The following is a 20,440-nucleotide window of genomic DNA, read 5'->3' on the forward strand; positions in this document are numbered from 1 at the left end:
AAACCCCGTGGGTTTCTTGGTCCTCAAGGTGGTTTTTGAAGGTCACTGTTTGGTCCTTAATTACCTTATATCCCCTTCAGTTGGTACAGTGCTTTGGTCTAAGAAGTTTAATGTTCTGTGCATATAGTGCCTTGGACATAGTTTTCTAATAATTAGATAAGAAAAGAAAATCTCCAAACCTTCTAGGTCAGGGCCTGTAAGGATGGGTAAGATAGGAGGATGTGGGGTAGAGGTACCAGTTTGGCCCAGCCTCACATTTGCAAAAGTCCTCATATTTTCATTTATTGCTATAAATTATGTTACATATATAATCACAGAGATATAGAATTGAAAGCAGGTGTTAATCTTATGCCCCATTTATCTTCTAATGTACCTTAGTGTTTATTAAAAAAAACAATAATACTTATTTTTAATATAGCATACACTTACAGAATACTTATTGTGGCAAGTTTTCATTTATTCAGTGGAAATGTTTAAAATATACTATAAATTTTGTCACCTTATTTTGGCTATTTAAAAAAAAAAAGAACAAGGAAACTTAACCTTAATGATGCTATTAAATACCCCCAGGCCTTCCTACATATCCCTCCTCCTATCTGCATCATCCCCTCACTTCCTATAGCAACTTGTCATGAAAATGCTTATCCATTCTTCATAAATTAGTCTGTGTAATCTTCTTTTATATAGAGAATACTGAGAATATTTCTACCAATTATTTTTCTGTATTTTAATATGTTTTAGCTGTTGATTTTCTTTTTTGTTGTTTTTGGTATTGGGGATTGAACCTAGAAATGCTTAACCACTGAGCCACATTTCCAGATTTTGGTTTTTTTTTTTTTTTTTTTTTTTGAGACAGGGTTTAGCTAAGCTGCTGAGGGCTTTGCTAAATCACTGAGACTGGTCTTGAACTCACAATCCTCCTGCCTCAACCTCCTGAACCACTGGGATTACAGGCATGTGCCACCATGCCTTTCTACCTGTTGGTTCTCTTCTTGAAGGAAAGGCTGCATTTTCATCATTGTTTTAGCCCTGATTTATAGCAATATACATGGTATGTAACAGATTCAGTTGTGAACAAATGTACAAATGCATGAACAAATGCAGTGGAGTGTAAATCTGTTAGAAATGTAGAATCTGAATATCTAAGCAATAGAACCAACCTAGGTGCTCTTCAACAGATGCATGAGTAAAGAAAATGTGGTCTATAAACAAAACAGAATATTACTCAGCCATAAAGAAGAATGAAGTTATGGCATTTGCTGGTAAATGGATGAAACTGGACACTATCATGCTAAGTGAATAAGTTAATCCCCAAAAAACAAAGGGCAAATGTTCTCTCTGATATAAAGATTCTAATACAAATTAAGGGGTCAGGGAGGGAAGAATAGAAGTACTTTGGATTATACAAAGGGGAATTAAGGGAAGGGAAAGGGAATGGGTACAAGAAATAAAGTAAAATGAATTGGACATTGCTTTCCTGTGTTCATATATGAATACATGACCAGTGTTACTCCACATCATGTACAATCACAAGAATGGTAAGTCATACTCCATGTATGTATATAATATGTCAAAATATATTCTAATGTTATGTATAACTAAAAATAACAAATAAAAATTTTTAAAAAAGAAATGTAGAATCTGGGACCCTGCCTTAGATAGATGTCTAAGTCTGCATTTTGCTAAGATCCCCAGGGGATTTGATTGCACATTAGAGTTTAAAAACCACTAATCCTGCTTATCTTTATCTCTCCTTTCTGTAAACATCTGGAACATTAATAGTTCAAAGCTATGGACTTGATAATTATTAATGTACCTGCCTTGCATTGTGCTTAATTGATACAGTGAATGTGCAATTGCATATCCATGTATTGGTCACACACTCTCATTCTTGCCTCCTCACCTAGAAGGTCATATAGGGACTCTTTGGGCATTCCCTCACTATTCCTGGCAACACCTACCCCTAGGGTATACCCATCGTCTTTGCCTGATACAAAATTATGCAAAAAAAAAAAAACAAGAATCACTTTTAAAAATTAGGTTTCTTATAACTGTATCATGCATGTTTCTGTGAGAGAACAGCTAGTCAAATTAAATCTGAAGCTATTATGCAGGAGAGGAAGGTGAATTACCTTACCTCTTCTAAGCATCAAGTAAAAGATGAATCATAGCTCTCACCAAACTGGTCCTCCTCAGCTTCCACCATTTTCCTCAAAGGACAAGTGACAGTAGATTAGGACTAGATTTTCTGGTTCACATTCTCTATTTAAACTTTCCTTAGTCTTGGTACGTCTAGAGAGTCAGACATATTGATCCCAACAGCTTCTAATCTTCCCTTGGACATGTTAGGAAATGCTAATACTAGCCTACTTCATTCCATTCCATATTCCTTGAGTTGTTCCTGCTTTGAAATTTAATGGTTTCAAACACTAATGCTGATCAAGATAACTGTTGATGTGTTATTCATTTCATTAGGGGGTCCCACAACACATATGCATTCCAGCTATCTAATGAGGGGCACAAGAAGCAAGCTAAAATAAGTAGACAGTGTTTTTGTCCTCCCTGGAAAAATATTTCTTAGAAAGGTAAAATTTGCCACCAAAATAATGGGAAATGAGGTATTGGAGGATGTTAAGAGATTCTACAGCATGAAGTACTGACAGTACCATATATATATATATATATATATATATATATATATATATATATATATTCATTTAACCTCATCAACGTAATTTAAGAATGATAACCTCAATTTTATCAATGAGGAAAACAACTCTTCTTGGTATTTTTAGTTTCTTATAGTTAGTCAGGGAGCTAGGTTTTTTTCGTCTTCTTAATTGCAATAAAAAAATAACATGACATTTATCATCACAGAGATTTTTAATTGGATTTTTAAAAATTTTTGTATTTGTTTTAATTAGTTATACATGACAGTAGAATGTACTTTTATACATCATGTATAATGGAGTATAATTTCTCATTCTTCTGATTGTACATGATGTAGAATCACACCGGTCATATGGTTATAAATGTACGTAGGGTAATAAACTATTTTTAAGTATTCAGTTCAGTAGTGTTAAGTACATCCACACTGTTATGCAACAGATCTGTACAACTTTATTGTCTATTAAAACTCAAACTCTGAGCCCCTAAACAGTAACTCCTCATTTCTCCCTCCTCTACCATTCTTTTTGTAAACTAAACTAAGTAATATTTTGTTCATCTTTTTCTCTTTCCTGATTTTTTTTCTACTTCCTCCCCCTTCTCAGGGTACCATATTTTACACGGCTCTGGTCAAACTCAACAATAACAAAAGTGATTGAAGTTTCTCAGGTCTCAGGATGTTAATCTCCCTATGTAATCTGTGGAATAAGCTGTGATGTTGAAAATTCATCTGCACACTTTATCTGTGTTCAGGGAAACTCAGGATATATACCATCATTTCCCTGAAAAACCAATTAAGCCTGTCCAACATTCTCACTTTGTCACCAAGCCATATTCCTGAGGCCAGGATCTAGTGCTTCAGCTCAGTTATATCCTTCCAAAGCACCATGAGGGCAATATATGTACATATGCCCAGTCTAGAAACTGGCCTGAGGCATAGGTTTGCACATCTTTAAATTGGCACTGTGACATTATCTTACTCAGTCTTAATCTTTGCATATTCTATATACATGACTTCTTTAATTATTCTTTACTCAAAATCAGGAAGAGATTCATGTTGAATGTTAGAAAGAAATCAGGGACCAGAGAGAATAGTTATAAATGCCAGCAGCGACATCCCCAGAGTTCTGTGTCATCTATGAACACATCACAAGACTCATCATGCTAGGCAGTCAGCATTCCCATGCTCCATGGGAAAACACAAAAATTTCCTTCTCTCTAGATTTCATGTCCTCATGATGAAGTTACTAACTATAGCAAGGGTCCACCCTCCCAAAGTTACTTCTTTTAGGTCCTGCCACTTTTTTGTCTGATTCTGATGACAACCAAAGCTTCCTACATAGGCCATAGGCTTGAGGGGATGCTACAGTAGAGATTTCTGAGTTTAAACTCAGTTCTATAATTTCCATGTCCTGAAGTGAGTTATATAACTTTACTATGCCTATGTTTATTAAATGAGATCAATTGGATGAAACAGCATTCCCCAAATCACTTTAATAAATGTTGTCTATTGGTATTTTTATTATCTTATTGTTGTTTCTAATAGTATGGCTTAGGCTAGAACTTAGATCCTCTCTTCTATTATACTAGAGAACCAAAAAATACAGTCTATGTGCCAAAGCCAGCCCACCATCTATTTTATAGATCAAATTTTATTTGAACACATATTTATATATAGTTTATAGTTGCTCTCACATTATAATAGCAAAATTGAGGAGCTGTATGGCAGATAATGGATTTAGAAAGAGCCTAGATTCTGAAATAAAAAGAAATTTTCAGATGTTCCCCCCTTCCTATATAACATTGGGCAGATCATTGCAATCTGAGCTTAAATATCTCTGTATGATGGAAATTATAAGAATACCCACATTACATATTAGTAGTGAGGACTAAACAACTTATAGTCAAGCTCTGTATAAGTATGTAAGTCATATAAGAATTCATTTATTCATTTGTTCATGTCACTAACAACATACCAGAGACAGAGGATTCAAAGTGAAAAACAAAACAAAACAAAATAAACAAACAAACAAAAAAAAAAACAGACACAGTCTCTGGTCTTGTGGAGCTTATCTTCTGGCAGAAAAGACAGGCTACTTGAGCAAGGTGTATTTCCTGATTCATCAATCTCATTATCACAAATTTCTAAGACATCAGTTTTAATTGTGAAAGTATACAGTATAGAAAATGCCTATTGTATAGTTCTGTCTATGGCTCAGCTTAGATCAAAAATATTAAGTTATACTTTTTCAGTATTTAGTTGGTTATTTGCTTTTATTCAAGCAAAAAGATGAGCTGAGTCCTTGAAAAGAAATATTTACAGAATTAGACAAGTTGGTGAAAGTGAAAAATGCAGAGATGCCCACAGGATGATTTAAGCCCTTCTGCATTTACAAAAAATGTCCAACCAAGCAAAATGGTGCTCTGACAGAAAAAAAAAATACACACACAGACCAACAGACCAAATACAAATACGCATGAATTCAGCACAGATTAAGAAAAGAACACAGCATCAGATGCTTTCCATGTGATTTTTCTTTTCATTTCAATATCATTACTTTCTGGAAAATTACAAAGGTAATAATAAGTAAAAGTAATTGGACTAAAAATTTCCATCTGTAAATTACATTTTAGTTAATGATAATGAGAAAGAATTGCTTATTTGTTCTAATTCTGGAGCAATGTCTCATGATGCTTTTATATATCAGTTTATCTGGAGAAAATATGCATTAAGAACAAATCACTCTTCTCCTTGGATTTTCACTGCATTATAGGAAGAATAATAATGTGTTAAGGATTTATAATTTAGTATAAGGTCCACCAACTTCCCTAATAAGAGGATATCACTCTCCTAGAAAAATTTAAAAGAGTGCTCAGATACTGATCAGACTACAGGCATGTCTCCCAAATCAGTCATCTGACCATGGTTTTTATGCCTTATGCACAAAAAGGACATTGAGTAGGAAAGCAGTAAATGAAAACTAGAAGCTCTTGTCAAATTGTCAGCCATTGTGCTCATATTAATAACTGCTGCAGCTGTCTGGGGCTCAAATTAGCATCTTTGAGATAAGTTAGACACTTTCAGCACTATTTAGAGCCATTTCAAAGAGAACAACAAAAGTTTATGTTGAAATCTTTGCTAGATGGACTTTAAAACAAAAATCTCTTCAGAAACCTAAACTATGCTTTTTTTTGAGGTACCATGATGGGATTACTTGATAAATCTTTAATTTCAATTAACTAAATATTCCAAAAGCTGTATTCCATAGGCACATTAATTATGCACACATGCTCATATGAACTCATGTTAATTCTTGCAATCTAAAAATGGAAAGCCTCTTTCCCTAAAACTGGTATGCTTTTACTTATTCAGATACCCCAAACAAAGTATTAGTCTTGACTGCTCACCCTGGTATTGGAAGAGAATAAGCATTTTCAGCAAAGACAACAGATTAGAGCCAGGTGACTGTATCTCTTTGAATCTCCTGTATTGGGGAAGAGAACCAGCATCCCTCCAAATGCACATTAACTTGCAAAAAAAAATAAGTCTATATTGAGATTCAAGAAAAACTACAACTTGATGTAGATGAGCTGACAATGTGTAAGTCCGTCATTGTGTCAACTGGCCAGAGGAGGAGGCTGACAGCATGGACTTCTTAAATTTAAGAAGTTGTACTTCTTAAATTCTTCACATGGGCCTTATATAGGGAAAACTTCCTTTGTTAAGCTTCTGAAATGAAGCTGTATTCTATAGGCACGTTAATTATGCATACATGCTCTTACGAAATCATGTCCCAATTTGCACAGCAGCAAGTCAAATTTTTATCAAATTTTATTTACCAAATAAGGGGATTTCGCTGAGTGTTTTACTCAAATGGTGAGTCGGTTCAACTCCCTCTGATGTTTTCATTTAACACATTAAAGTCTAAAGTAATTAAGTTGATGAAGGTTTCATTCCATTGTTCCCTTTGGATTTACACTATTGGGAAATAGCAGATATACTACTAGGAAGTCAGATGTCCTGGGTTCTAATTTTATTTCTGTCCTCGTCACCTTTGTCTACTTCATTGGGGTATTCAAAGGACAACTAGATAATAAATATAAAAACATTTTTGAAGAGTATAAAGTAATTTTCTGTTTGGTAAATAGTAATTCCTTACCATGTACTAGGCATAACCACACACATCATCCCATCCTTAGAACAATGCTGTGAGGTAAATATTATGTCCACACCTTTAGAAATGAAGAAAATGAGCCTCAAAGAAATTATGTAACTTTCCTCAAATCAGACAGCTATGACATGAAAAGCTGAGATTCAAATTTGGGGCTTTTAGGTCCATGTCTAGGTCTACTTGATCCTATGTCAAGTCACATCATTTTTCCCTTTTTAAAAATTAATTTTAATTAGTTATATATGACAGCAAAATGCATTTTGATTCATTGTACACAACTACTGTACATTGAATTTCATTGTACACAATGAAAAGCACAACTTTTCATTTCTCTGATTGTACATGATGTAGTGTCACACCATATGTGCAGTCATACCTGTATCTAGGGTAATGTTGTCCATCTCATTCCACCATCTTTCCTGTCCCACTGTCCCCTCCCTACCCTCCCTCCCCTTTGACTTTATGGGATTGGCTTACTTTGCTTATCATGATATTCTCCAACTCCATCCATTTAACTGCAAATGTCATAATCTTATTCTCTTTTAATGCTGAGTAATATTCCATTGTGTATATATACCACAGTTTCTTTATCCATTCATCTATTGAAGGGCATCTAGGTTGCTTCCATAGTTTTAACTATTGTGAATTGAGCTGCTCTGAACATTGATGTGGCTGTGTTGCTATAGTATGCTGATTTTAAGTCCTTTGGGTATAGATTGATGAGTGGGACAGCTGGGTCAAATGGTTGTTCCATTCCAAGTTTTCCAAGGAATCTCCATACTGCTTTCCAGATTGGTTGCACCAATTTGCAGTCTCACCAGCAATGTATGAGTGTGCCTTTTCTCCCACATTCTTGCCAACATTTATTGTTGCCTATATTCTTGATAACTGCCATTCTGACTAGAGTGAGAAGAAATCTTAGAGTAGTTTTCAATTTAACAAAAGAAGTGAAAGACCTCTATAATGAAAATTACAGAACACTAGAGAAAGAAATTGAAGAAGACCTTAGAAGATGGAAAGACCTCCCATGCTCTTGGATAGGCAAAATTAATATTGTCAAAATGGCCATACTACCCAAAGCACTATTCAGATTTAATGTGATTACAATTAAAATCCCAATGTCATTCCTTATAGAAATAGAAAAGGCAATCATGAAATTTATTTGGAAAAATAATAGACCTAGAATAACCAAAGCAATCCTTAGCAAGAAGAATAAAGCAGGAGGCATCATAGTACCAGGCCTTAAACTATACTACAAACCTATAGTAACAAAAATGGCATGGTATTGGCACCAAAATAGACATGTAGATCAGTGGAACAGAATAAAAGACACAAGAAAATCCCACATAAATACAGTTATATCATATTAGACAAATGTGCCAAAAACATACAGTGGAGAAAAAATAGCCTCTTCAACAAATGGTGCTGGGAAAACTGGAAATCCATATGCAGCAAAATGAAAATAAAACCCTATCTCTCACCATGCACAAAACTCAACTCAAAATGAATCAAGGACCTAGGAATTAGAACAGAGACCCTGTGCTTAACAGAGGAAAAAGTAGGCCCAAATCTTCATCATGTCAGATTAGGCCGTGACTTCCTTAACATGATTCCTGAAGCGCAAGAAATAAAATCAAGAGTTAATAAATGGGATGGACTTAAACTAAAAAGTGTCTTCTCAGAAAAAGAAACAATCAATGAGGTAAAGAGAGAGCTTATATTTTGGGAGAAAATTTTTGCCACATGCCTGTCAGATAAAGCACTAATCTTCAGGATATATAAAAAACTCAAAAAACTTAACACCAAAAAACCAAACAACTCAATCAATAAATGGGCTAAGGAACTTAATAGACACTTCTCAGAAGAAGATATACATTTGATCAAGTCACTTCTACATTTACACTACTATATTAAAAAACACTTAGACTTGAGTATCATATATAAAACTTCAAGTTACCAGGTGACCTAAATGCGTTAACTCAAGGTATCTTAACCTTCTTGTGTTAAGATACCCTGTGGGAGAAGCTTCTTTTCATTTTCTTGAAACCCGAATCCTGGTGCTTACAGGAGGCTGGTCAGTAGAACAGGTGAGAGGACAGTGGTATTCCTACATGATTTGGCTTGAAATTTCTATCCAGGAGGAGAGTACAGCAATGAAGAAGACAGTGATGGCAACTGAGTTGGAGAGCAACCATGTAGGTTGCAAAATGCACTGGAAACCTCACATAATCTTAAACAAGGAGCCCTATCTTTCAGTACACAAGTACCGAGTATGAAAATGTTATGGAGTCTTAGTGGAAAAGTTTATAGAGGAATGGGACTTTTCTTTGGATCTTTTAAGTCTCAGCATGTAGGAAATGCCCAATTCTGAAGTAATGCATACAAGATAAACCTAAAGTTTCTCAGTCTATTCATCCTATAGAAGACATACAGGTATAACTGAGAACACTTAGTTTTGTATTTCTCCTATTCCTGTTCAGCCCAACAAATTTCCTTCTCATTCCAACAGATAATGACATTTTAGACTCAGGTGTACCACTTTAAGTCCACACAGAAACATAAGTCAAATAATTCTGTCTAGTAACATGAGTCAATCTCAGAAGTCAGCTTCCCCTAAACCTTCTGATTTCATGAGCATGGACATGCATACACACACACACATACTCTTACACACACACACACACACACACCACATACACAATCCCAATATATACTCCACAACTTCCAGTCTAGTCTTTCAAAGCTGTATTTCAGGGCTGGGAATTCAGCTGATACAGGCTCAAAATAAAACGTAGGACCAAATGTAATAGATCTGCAGACTCCCTCTTTCTCAAGAGCCAGCTTCTTCTCAGGTAGCTGTTGCTGCTCCAGGACCAACACTTGAAAGTTCCGTTTCTACAACCAGCACAGAGGCCCTAATCCAGGCAACAGTGCTGGCTACTTTTTAGCAGTTGGTATGATCTGTCACTGTGAAGGGAAAAACTGCCCTACAAAATGGCTCCTTTCCTTTGTAACATTGGCTTCAACCCAAGTCAAAATCTATTTGCATTACCTTCACTCTCCCACAAATCAGGGAAATGATTGTCATGTGCTCTCATCTCCCTGAAAGTTCATTTATAACATTTATCAATGAGAAAGCAAGATAACTCCGAACTCACACCTATAGAGTGGAGCCGGAAGATGATGAATAACCTCGATTCATTCAGAAACAAGATTTTTGCATATTGTGTACAGCTCATGTGGTCAGACTGCAAATAGCAAAGGAACTGAAGTCTGAATCTCCTTGTCTTGTCCTTGTACGTTTGACATCTCCCTTAAATATGAAAACAAAATCCACGATGTGCATATGAGAGTCCCCTTCCAATGAGCAGCTTCAGTAAAATTTCTATGATGTTGTAGAAGCCACTTTTAAATTCTGTGAAAGCCAATGGAATATCACCAGACCAACCAGGTTTTAGAGGCACTAAGAGTTTTCCTCAGTAATGATAATCTGCCTTGATACACTGCAGAAGTTTGCCCTCCCTAGCCTTTCTGGTTTTGATATCTGTTGCTTCTGGCTTCACTTCCTCCTTATTACCTCTATTTCTCTGCGTTCTATATCCTTATCCTTATGATTATGATTCTGGGTCCTGGCAACCTGATCCTAAAGGTTCTTCTCTTCTTTGACAATTTGGAATTAGAGTTGTCCACTTAAAATGCATGATGCCTACAATGCCCAAAGGAAATAAAAGCTCTTTGAGTAAAAACTCAGCTTATTCCTAGTCAATGAATAAATAGCAAAGACTTTTCTTTGTTTCATGGCTTTACAAGGACTTAAAAGCAGTTGGCTTAGAACTTGATTTGAGGAGTTTTCTTTCAGCCATTCCTTTTCTACAGGAAAAAAAGAAAAAGAAAAATCAAGTCAAAATGTCACCAGGAAATCCAAAGAGACCTCTTTGCCTCCTCTCTGGAATTTTGTGCTTTTTTACAAAGATATTCAGGTACAGAGGACAAAAATGGCTCTGTGAATCCAAATGTGACTTCTATGGTCAAATAGATATTCTAGCATTTGGGTATGAAAAGAGCTCAAAAATGAAAAACTATTTTTACATATACTTTGTGACTCTTTTTTTTCCATAAACTGGTCATTTGCTCCCAAGGCATCTGTCTTGTCAGTGTAATTTAATGCCTATCAGCCTGGAAAAGGAGAAAGTGATGAGGTATCATCATCCCTTCTTTCTTAGCTATACTTTGACCAGAGTGGAAATACAACTCTGGAAAGAATAATTTATAGGTTTATAAATAAAGAAATGAGAAAAATGGATCTGAAAAGTCTGGCTACTGCTAGTCTCATTGGTAAAATAGCCACATGTAAAATGAAGGTAGCTTTGCACAAAGTGTCTGTGGTGGGTTGAATTATGTCCTTCAAAAGCATACATTGAAGTCCTAGTGGTAATTCTAAATGTGACTTTGTTTAAAAATAGGATCTTCACAGATGTCATCAAGTTAAGGCAAAGTCATACTGGATTAGGATGGGCTCTGAATCCAATGGCTGGTGTAATTGATGAGTTTCTTTCCAAGTGCCCAACTCAGCTGGGTTTCTCATGGAAAAAGTGAATGCGGTTAGATTTTGATTTTCATATAAAAGTCCTCAGGTTTGTGGGGTTGTTTATTTGAGATCCAAGCAGCCTGCACAAACTCCTCTGCTTAGTCCAGTTCTCTTTGACAATGAGGCTTCTGTCTCATCACCCTTCACCAGTTGGCATAAGTCCCTTTCTGCTCCATCAATTGTACTATAAATGAATCTCCCAATAGCTCAGACTTTCCAACTTCAAGTGTGCATAAAAATTAACTCAGAAGCATGTAAACTGCAAACTTTCAGGTCCTGTGCTTGAAGATTCTGGAATAAGTTTGGAAGGAAGAATTCAGCATTTCCATTTCAATTTCTCTCCCTCTTTGACGTTCTCTGTCTCTCCCCCCACCCAGCCCTCTCTCTTCCAATAAGTCTCTCTCTGTCTTGACCTTTTTCTCTTTTTCTCCCAAGAGACCCAAATGAGTTTGAAGGACATCAGAAATAAAACTGGCAAACACTAGACATTGCTACTCATTACTGCATTATCAAAGAGTTTTTAAAAGAGGAAGAAAGACAGAATAAAATATAAGAACATGGCCCTTGATTCTCATACCTGGTTACACAGAAGAATTACCTGGGTAAACATTTAACAAATGCCAAAACCTGGACCCATCCCAGAGCGCTTAGGTCAGAACCACTAGATGGAGGACAATGGAGAAATTATTATTTCTTAATAACCCAGGTGACATGCAGACAAATACATCTGCACAAATGGAGGTCTACAAATGTCCTCCTCTTTCTTCACAAGGATGCTCCAGCTGATGAAGGGTTAAGAATCCTGTGAAATTGAGGCTCTCTGAAAAGGTTTCCTAGAGTTTTATTCCCTACCCAACCTCCCACCTGTATTAATATCCAGAGGTATCACAGGCTACTGGGTAGGGATAGCATTATGCTATTTGGCAAGCCATGGTCTCTAGGACTACCTTCTGGGATCCTGGCCCTGACATTTTGCTATGCCATACTGAGGTGGTCTTTTTCTGTGTCTGTGTCATAGATCATATAGCTTCCTATACAATGAAATCAAGGGACTTTCTACTTGTCTCCATAAGGATTTTCCAGGGACATGCCTGACCATGATATACTCTTTAAACTATCTTTTTTCTCCTCTTCTTTTTGCTCTTAGAGATGTAAAGAGCAACCACAATCTATGCCCTCTGCCTGTCTAAATTCATTTATCTTTCTAACAAATTATTCTTTGTTATAATGAATATAACTGAAGAGAGAAGTCACTATTCATAATCCCTCCCATCCTCCTGATAACTTTTTGAGACTTTGCCAAAAATAAAAGAGACCTTGGAAGTGTGCTGTGGTCATAACAGAGCTAATACTTAAAACTTTTAATTTTTAATAGCTGCATGATCTTTCATTATATCCATGTATTGAGTTTAACCAGTACCCTACTAACATTTAGGTTGTTTAAATCTCTTACTATTATAAACAATAATAGAATGATTATGTTTCTGCATGTTCTACATACATATGTGATAATATAACTGTAGAACAAATTCTTAAAAGTGGAATTTCTGAAATAAAGGAAACATATATTTAAAATTTTAAAAGATATTGCAAATTACCTTCCAAGAGTTCTACTGATCACTGTACCATCCCTGATATTTTGTTTTCTTAGTGCTAAAGTGCCACATCCCTCACTCCTTTTATTTTATTTTGAGACAGGGTTTCACTGAGTTTCCCAGGCCAGTTTCCAACTGTGATCCTATTGCCTTAGCCTCCCAACTTGCTGGGATTACAGGTCTATGCCACTGGGCCTGACATCACCTAAGATGTCTGAAATTAACTACTATTTTGTTCTTTACTAATGCAATACAATAACTATTTTATCTTTTCCATTTGATGTGTAAAAACATTATCATTGTAGTTATAATTTACATTTCTCACATGATTAGTGTGAGAAGACAATTTTATGTTTTTAAGAATTCTATATTTTGCTATGAATTCTTCATATATTTTCCAATTTTTCTATTGATTTTTAAAAATTTTCCTCATATTTTATTATATTTAATAAATTAGAAAAATTAGTCTAAGATATGTAAATACTTTTTCTCAGATTTCCATTGGAACTTATTTGTGTTTTTTCTTACAGATTAAAACATTGATTTCAATAAATATATTGATATAGTTTTTATGATTTGTAGATTTTTGTGTCTCAAATAGCAAGGCTTTCCTCTCCCTATACACGTGTGTATGTGTGTGTGTGTGTGTATGTGTGTGTGTGTGTGTGTGTGTGTGTGTCTATTTTCTTCCAGCCCTTCTCTGATTTCTTTATCTTCTTCTATATAATTGTTTAATTCTTACTGAAGAATTCATTTTTACCCTACTGAGAAGCAATACTATTTTTACCATACCCTAAATATATATTTGTGTATTTGCATCTATTTATGGGCTATACTTTATTAATTTATCTGTATTTAGCATCAAGTACCACATCATTTTAATTTCTGTTTACAATTTACTATGCCATAGGACTAAGCCTAACTCATTGCTCTTCTATTTTGTAATTTTTCTTGACCATTGTTGCTTCCAGTTTTTTTCATAAAATTATCAGCAGCTTATCTTGTTCAAGGAAAAAATTTTAGAGATATTTGATTATAATTATATTAATTTATATATTAATTAAGAAAATTAATATATTTATGATGATCTTTGTAGAAACAAGACATGGTTTCAATTGTGCAAGTCATATTTCTATCTTTCATCATGTTTAAAATGTTCTTCACACAAATCTTGTACATTGTCATTTAAACTTAGTTTTCAGTCTTTTATCACTTTTTCCTCTGAGGTTTAGAAGAGATTTTTTTCATTCCTTATAAACTTTAGCATGCTAACATTTATATGTGTGTGTGTGTATACATACATATTTATATATATGTATTATATAAATACATATAAATCTTATTGTTTTTGCACAATAAGATTTATTTTTTTCTTATTTTTTCTTATTTTTCTTATTTTCCAGAAAAGACCAAGGCCACGAAACACAGACATATAAAAAGCCACTAAGGGTGTAGGAAGAAAAGAATACAAAACTGCTTGCTAACTCAAGAATATTAGATTTCTCCTTTCCACCTTAAATCTTTTCTTTCTTTCCATCTTTTTTTTATTGGTTGTTCAAAACATTACAAAGCTCATGACATATCATCTTTCATACATTTGACTCAAGTGGGTTATGAACTCCCATTTTTACCCCAAATACAAATTGCAGAATCACATCCGTTACACATTCACATTTTTACAAAATGGCATATTAGTGACTGTGTATTCTTCTACCTTTCCTATCCCCTACTATCCCCCCTCCCCTCCCCTCCCATCTTCCCTCTCTACCTCATCTGCTGTTGTTCAATTCTCTCCCTTGTTCCCCCCCTTCCCCTCACAACCTCTTATATGTAATTTTGTGTAACATTGAGGGTCTCCTACCATTTCCATACAAGTTCCCTTCTCTCTCCCTTTCTGTCCCCCCACTTGTCTCTGTTTAATGTTAATCTTTTCCTCATGCTCTTCCTCCCTGTTCTGTCCTTAGTTGCTCTCTTCATATCAAGGAAGACATTTGGCATTTGTTTTTTAAGGATTGGCTAGCTTCGCTTAGCATAATCTGCTCTAATGCCATCCATTTCCCTGCAAATTCCATGATTTTGTCATTTTTTAGTGCTGAGTAATACTCCATTGTGTATAAATGCCACATTTTTTTTATCCATTCATCTATTGAAGGGCAATTAGGTTGGTTCCACACTCTAGCTATTGTGAATTGTGCTGCTATGATCATTGATGTGGCAGTATCCCTATAGTATGCTCTTTTAAGATCCTCAGGGAATAGTCCGAGAAGGGCGATAGCTGGGTCAAATGGTGGATCCATTCCCAGCTTTCCCAGGAATCTCCATACTGTTTTCCAAATTGGCCTCACCAATTTGCAGTCCCACAGCAATGTACAAGTGTACCCTTTTCCCCACATCCTGGCCAACACTTATTGTTGTTTGACTTCATAATGGCTGCCAATCTTACTGGAGTGAGATGGTATCTTAGGGTGGTTTTGATTTGCATTTCTCTGACTGCTAGAGATGGTGAGCATTTTTTCATGTACTTGTTGATTGATTGTATGTCCTCCTCTGAGAAGTGTCTGTTCAGGTCCTTGGCCCATTTGTTGATTGGGTTATTTGTTATCTTATTGTTTAATTTTTTGAGTTCTTTGTATACTCTGGATATTAGGGCTCTATCTGAAGTGTGAGGGGTATAAATTTGTTCCCAGGATGTAGGTTCTCTATTTACCTCTCTTATGGTTTCTCTTGCTGAGAAAAAACTTTTTAGTTTAAGTAAGTCCCATTTGTTGATTCTTGTTATTAACTCTTGGGCTATGGGCGTCCTATTAAGGAATTTGGAGCCTGACCCCACAATATGTAGATCAGAGCCACATTTTTCTTCTATCAGGTGCAGAGTCTCTGATTTGATATCAAGCTCTTTCATCCATTTTGAGTTAACTTTTGTGCACAGCGAGAGAAAGGGGTTCAGCTTCATTTTGTTGCATATGGATTTCCAGTTTTCCCAGCACCATTTGTTGAAGATGCTATCCTTCCTCCATTGCATGCTTTTAGCCCCTTTGTCAAATATAAGATAGTTGTAATTTTGTGGATTGGTCTCTGTGTCCCCTATTCTGTACCATTGGTCCACCTGCCTGTTTTGGTACTAGTACCATGCTGTTTTTGTTACTAATGCTCTGTAGTAGAGTTTGAAATCTGGTATCGCTATACCTCCAGATTCACACTTCCTGCTTAGAATTGCTTTTGCTATTCTGGGTCTTTTGATTTTCCCATATGAATTTCATGATTGCTTTCTCTATTTCTACAAGAAATGCCGTTGGGATTTTGATTGGCATCACATTAAACCTATAGAGAACTTTGGGTAATATCGCCATTTTGATAATGTTAGTTCTGCCTATCCATGAACAGGGTACATTTTTCCATCTTCTAAGATCTTCTTCTATCTCTCTCTTTAGGGTTCTGTAGTTTTCATTGTATAACTCTTTCACCTCTGTTGTTAGGTTGATTCCCGAGTATCTTATTTTCTTTGAGGATATTGTGAATGGAGTGGTTTTCCTCATTTCCATTTCAGAAGTTTTGTTGCTGATATACAGGAATGCCTTTGATTTATGCGTGTTGATTTTATATCCTGCCACTTTGCTGAATTCATTTATTAACTCTAGCAGTTTCTTTGTAGACCCTTTTGGGTCTGTTAAATATATTATCATATCATCCGCAAATAGTGATAATTTAAGTTCTTCTTTTCCTATTTTTATGCCTTTAATTTCTTTTGTCTGTCTAATTGCTCTGGCTAGTATGTCAAGAACTAAATTGAATAGAAGTGGTGAGAGAGGGCATCCCTGTCTTTTTCCAGATTTTAGAGGGAATGCCTTCTGTTTTTCTCCATTTAGGATGATGCTAGCCTGAGGTTTAGCATATATAGCTTTTACAATGTTGAGGTAAGTTCCTGTTATCCCTAGTTTTTCTAGTGTTTTGAACATAAAGGGATGCTGTACTTTGTCGAATGCTTTTTCTGCATCTATCGAGATGATCATATGGTTCTTATCTTTAAGTCTATTGATGTGGTGAATAGCATTTATTGATTTCCGTATATTGAACCAAACTTGCATCCCATGGATGAATCCTATTTGATCATGGTGCACAATTTTTTTGATATGCTTTTGTATTCGATTCGCCAGGATTTTATTGAGAATTTTTGCATCCAAGTTCATTAGAGATATTGGTCTGTAGTTTTCTTTCTTTTGAAGTGTCTTTGTCTGGTTTCGGGATCAGGGTGATGTTGGCCTCATAGAATGAATTTGGAAGAGCTCCTTCTTTTTCTATTTCTTGAAATAGCTTGAAAAGTATTGGTATTAATTCTTCTTTGAAGGTTTTGTAAAACTCCGCTGTATACCCATCCCTTCCAGGGCTTTTCTTGGTTGGTAGTCTTTTGATGGCTTCTTATATTTCTTCCTTTGTTATTGGTCTGTTTAAATTGTGTGTGTCTTCCTGACTCAATCTGGGCAGATTGTATGACTTAAGAAATTTATCGATATCTTCACTATCTTCTATTTTATTGGTATATAGGGTTTCAAAATACTTTCTAATTATCTTCTGTATTTCTGTAGTGTCTGTTGTGATATTGCCTTTTTCATCCCGTATGTTAGTAATTTGAGTTCTCTCTCTTCTTCTCTTCATTAGCATGGCTAAGGGCCTGTCGATCTTATTTATTTTTTCAAAGAACCAACTTTTAGTTTTATCAATTTTTTCAATGGTTTTTTTTGTTTCAATTTCATTGATTTCTGCTCTGATTTTAATTTCTTGTCTTCTACTACATTTGCTGTTGTTTTACTCTTCCTTTTCTAGGGTTTTGAGGTGTAGTGTGAGTTCATTTATTTGTTGGTTTTTTCTTTTTTTGAGGAAAGAACTCCAGGAAATGAATTTCCCTCTTAAAACTGCTTTCATTGTGTCCCATAGATTCCGGTATGTTGTGTCTCTATTGTCATTCATCTCTAAGAATTTTTTGATTTCCTCCTTTATGTCTTCTGTAACCCATTGATCATTCAGTAACATATTGTTCATTTTCCATGTGATGTAGGATTTTCCTTCCTTCTTTTATCATTGATTTCCAGTTTCATTCCATTATGATCATATATGGTGCATGGTATTATCTCCACACCTTTATATTTACTAAGAGTTGCCCTATGGCATAATATATGGTCTATCTTTGAGTAGGATCCATGTGCTGCTGAGAAGAACGTGTATCCACTTGATGATGGTTGATATATTCTATATATGTCGGTTAAGTCTAGGTTATTGATTGTGTTATTGAGTTCTATAGTTTCTTTATTCAGCTTTTGTCTGGAGGATCTGTCCAATGGAGAGAGTGGTGTGTTGAAGTCACCCATAATTATTGTGTTGTGGTCTATTTGACTCTTGAACTTGAGGAGAGTTTGTTTTATGAACGTTGGAGCACCATTGTTTGGTGCATACAAATTGATAATTGTTATGTCTTGTTGGTGGATGGTTCCTTTTAACAGTATATAGTGTCCTTCTTTATCCCTTTTGATTAACTTAGGTTTGAAGTTGATTTTATTCGTTATGAGTATGGCCACTCCTGCTTGCTTCTGAGGGCCATGTGAGTGGTATGATTTTTCCCAACCTTTCACCTTCAGCCTGTGTGTGTCTTTTCCTATCATATGCGTCTCCTGAAGGCAGCATATTGTTGGATTTGTTTTTTTAATCCAGGTTACTAGCCTATGTCTCTAATTGGTGAATTTAGGCCATTAACATTTAAAGTTACAATTGAAATATGGTTTGTACTTCCAGTCATGTTTATTTAATTATTTATTTTAGTTTGGCTAATTTTCCCTCTTTGGTTATTTTTCTCCCCCTTTACTTAGATACCTCCCACTGTTAGTTTTGGGCGCTATATTTCAATTCCTCTTCTTGTAGTATTTTGCTCAAAATGCTTTGAAGTGCTGGTTTTCTAGCTGCGAATTCTTTTAGCTTTTGTTTATCGTGAAAGATTTTAATTTCATTGTCAAATCTGAAGCTTAATTTTGCTGGATACAGTATTCTTGGTTGGAATCCATTACTTTTCTGCTTTTGAAATACATTGTTCCAGGATCTTCTCGCTTTCAAAGTCTGTGATGAAAAATCAGTCGTTAACCTAATTGGTTTACCCCTGAATGTAATCTGCCTCCTTTCTCTCGTAGCTTTTAATATTCTCTCCTTGTTCTGTATGTTGGCTATCTTCATAATTATATGTCTTGGAGTTGGTCTATTACGGTTTTGGATGTTTGGGGTCCTGTAAGCTTCCAGGATTTGGCAATCCATTCCATCTTTCATCTCTGGGAAGTTTTCTAGAATTATTTCATTTAATAGGTTGTCCATTCCTTTGGTTTGAACCTCTGTACCTTCTTCTATCCCGATGACTCTCAAGTTTGGTTTTTTTATGAGATCCCATATCTCTTGAATAGATTGCTCGTGAGATTTAAGCATCCTTTCTGTGTTCACTATGTTCTTTTCAAGTTGGTAAACTTTGTCTTCATTATCTGATGTTCTGACTTCTACTTGATCTAGTCTATTTGTAATATTCTCATTTGAGTTTTTAATTTGGTTTATAGTTTCCTGCATTTCTAGGATTACTGTTTGATTTTTTTTTTTAAATCTCTATCTCCCGGTAAAGCTCATTCTTTGCCATTTGAATTTGTTTGTTTAATTCTTTTTCAAAATGTACTTTCATTGCTTGGACTTGCTGTCTCATGTCTTCTCTAATATTCCGTTCCATCTGAGTTAGGTATTCCTTGAGTTCTTTCCCTATCCATGTTTCTGATGCTTCTAGGTCCTCCTATGGATTTAAGTTGTCCTGCATTGTTTGTAATCCTTTTTTCCCTTATTTTTTCATGTTGTTCACGTTACTTTCCAGCTCTGTTTGATTGCTGTGTTTCTGCTCTCTCCTGCTAAAGTGGATTCCACTGGGAAGAATTCCATCGGCCAAACTCCTGTGACGTCACCTCTCTGCTATGGTGGGCCCCAGGCTCCTTGCCAGGGTGTCTGAAGGGAGGGGTGGGACTGGTCTGTCTCTGGTTGGTTTCAGCTCCCGGTTGTCTACTTCATGAAGGCCTGGCTATAGACCTCTTCCTAGAGTTTCTGCGCTGTACCTGCTGGGCCGCACCTCGGGGTCTAGCTGCCCGGTCACCGGCGGGCGGGCGGTCGGTCTCCAGCCGCCCGGTCTCCAGCCGCCCAGTCGTGGGGGCCGCGGGCGGTCCCCGGCAGGCGAGCGGTCGCCGGCAGGCGGGCGGTCTCTAGCCACCCAGTCACGCGGGCGGTCGCCAGCGGGTGGGGGGGTCTCTAGCCGCCCAGTCGCACGGGCAGCGGACTGGCGATCGGTCGCCGGCGGGCGGGTGGTCTCTAGCTGCCCAGTCATGAGGGCCTGGCCTCTAGTCCCCTGGCTTCTC

General features: G+C 36.1%; 1 protein-coding gene across 1 annotated transcript in view; it reads left to right on the forward strand.

Annotated features, from left to right (window-relative positions):
• The window catches only part of LOC139705479 (uncharacterized), a 171,980-nt gene extending 151,940 nt beyond the window's left edge, over positions 1 to 20,040 (forward strand). The window contains exons 3-4 of the mRNA XM_071611715.1: positions 17,955 to 17,960; positions 19,909 to 20,040. Coding sequence (XP_071467816.1) covers positions 17,955 to 17,960; positions 19,909 to 20,040 — 138 coding nt within the window. The remainder of the gene's footprint in view (positions 1 to 17,954; positions 17,961 to 19,908) is intronic.
• The last annotated feature ends 400 nt before the right edge of the window (positions 20,041 to 20,440 follow it).

The sequence above is a fragment of the Marmota flaviventris genome, chromosome 4 (assembly GCF_047511675.1).
Source record: "Marmota flaviventris isolate mMarFla1 chromosome 4, mMarFla1.hap1, whole genome shotgun sequence".
NCBI lineage: Eukaryota > Metazoa > Chordata > Mammalia > Rodentia > Sciuridae > Marmota > Marmota flaviventris.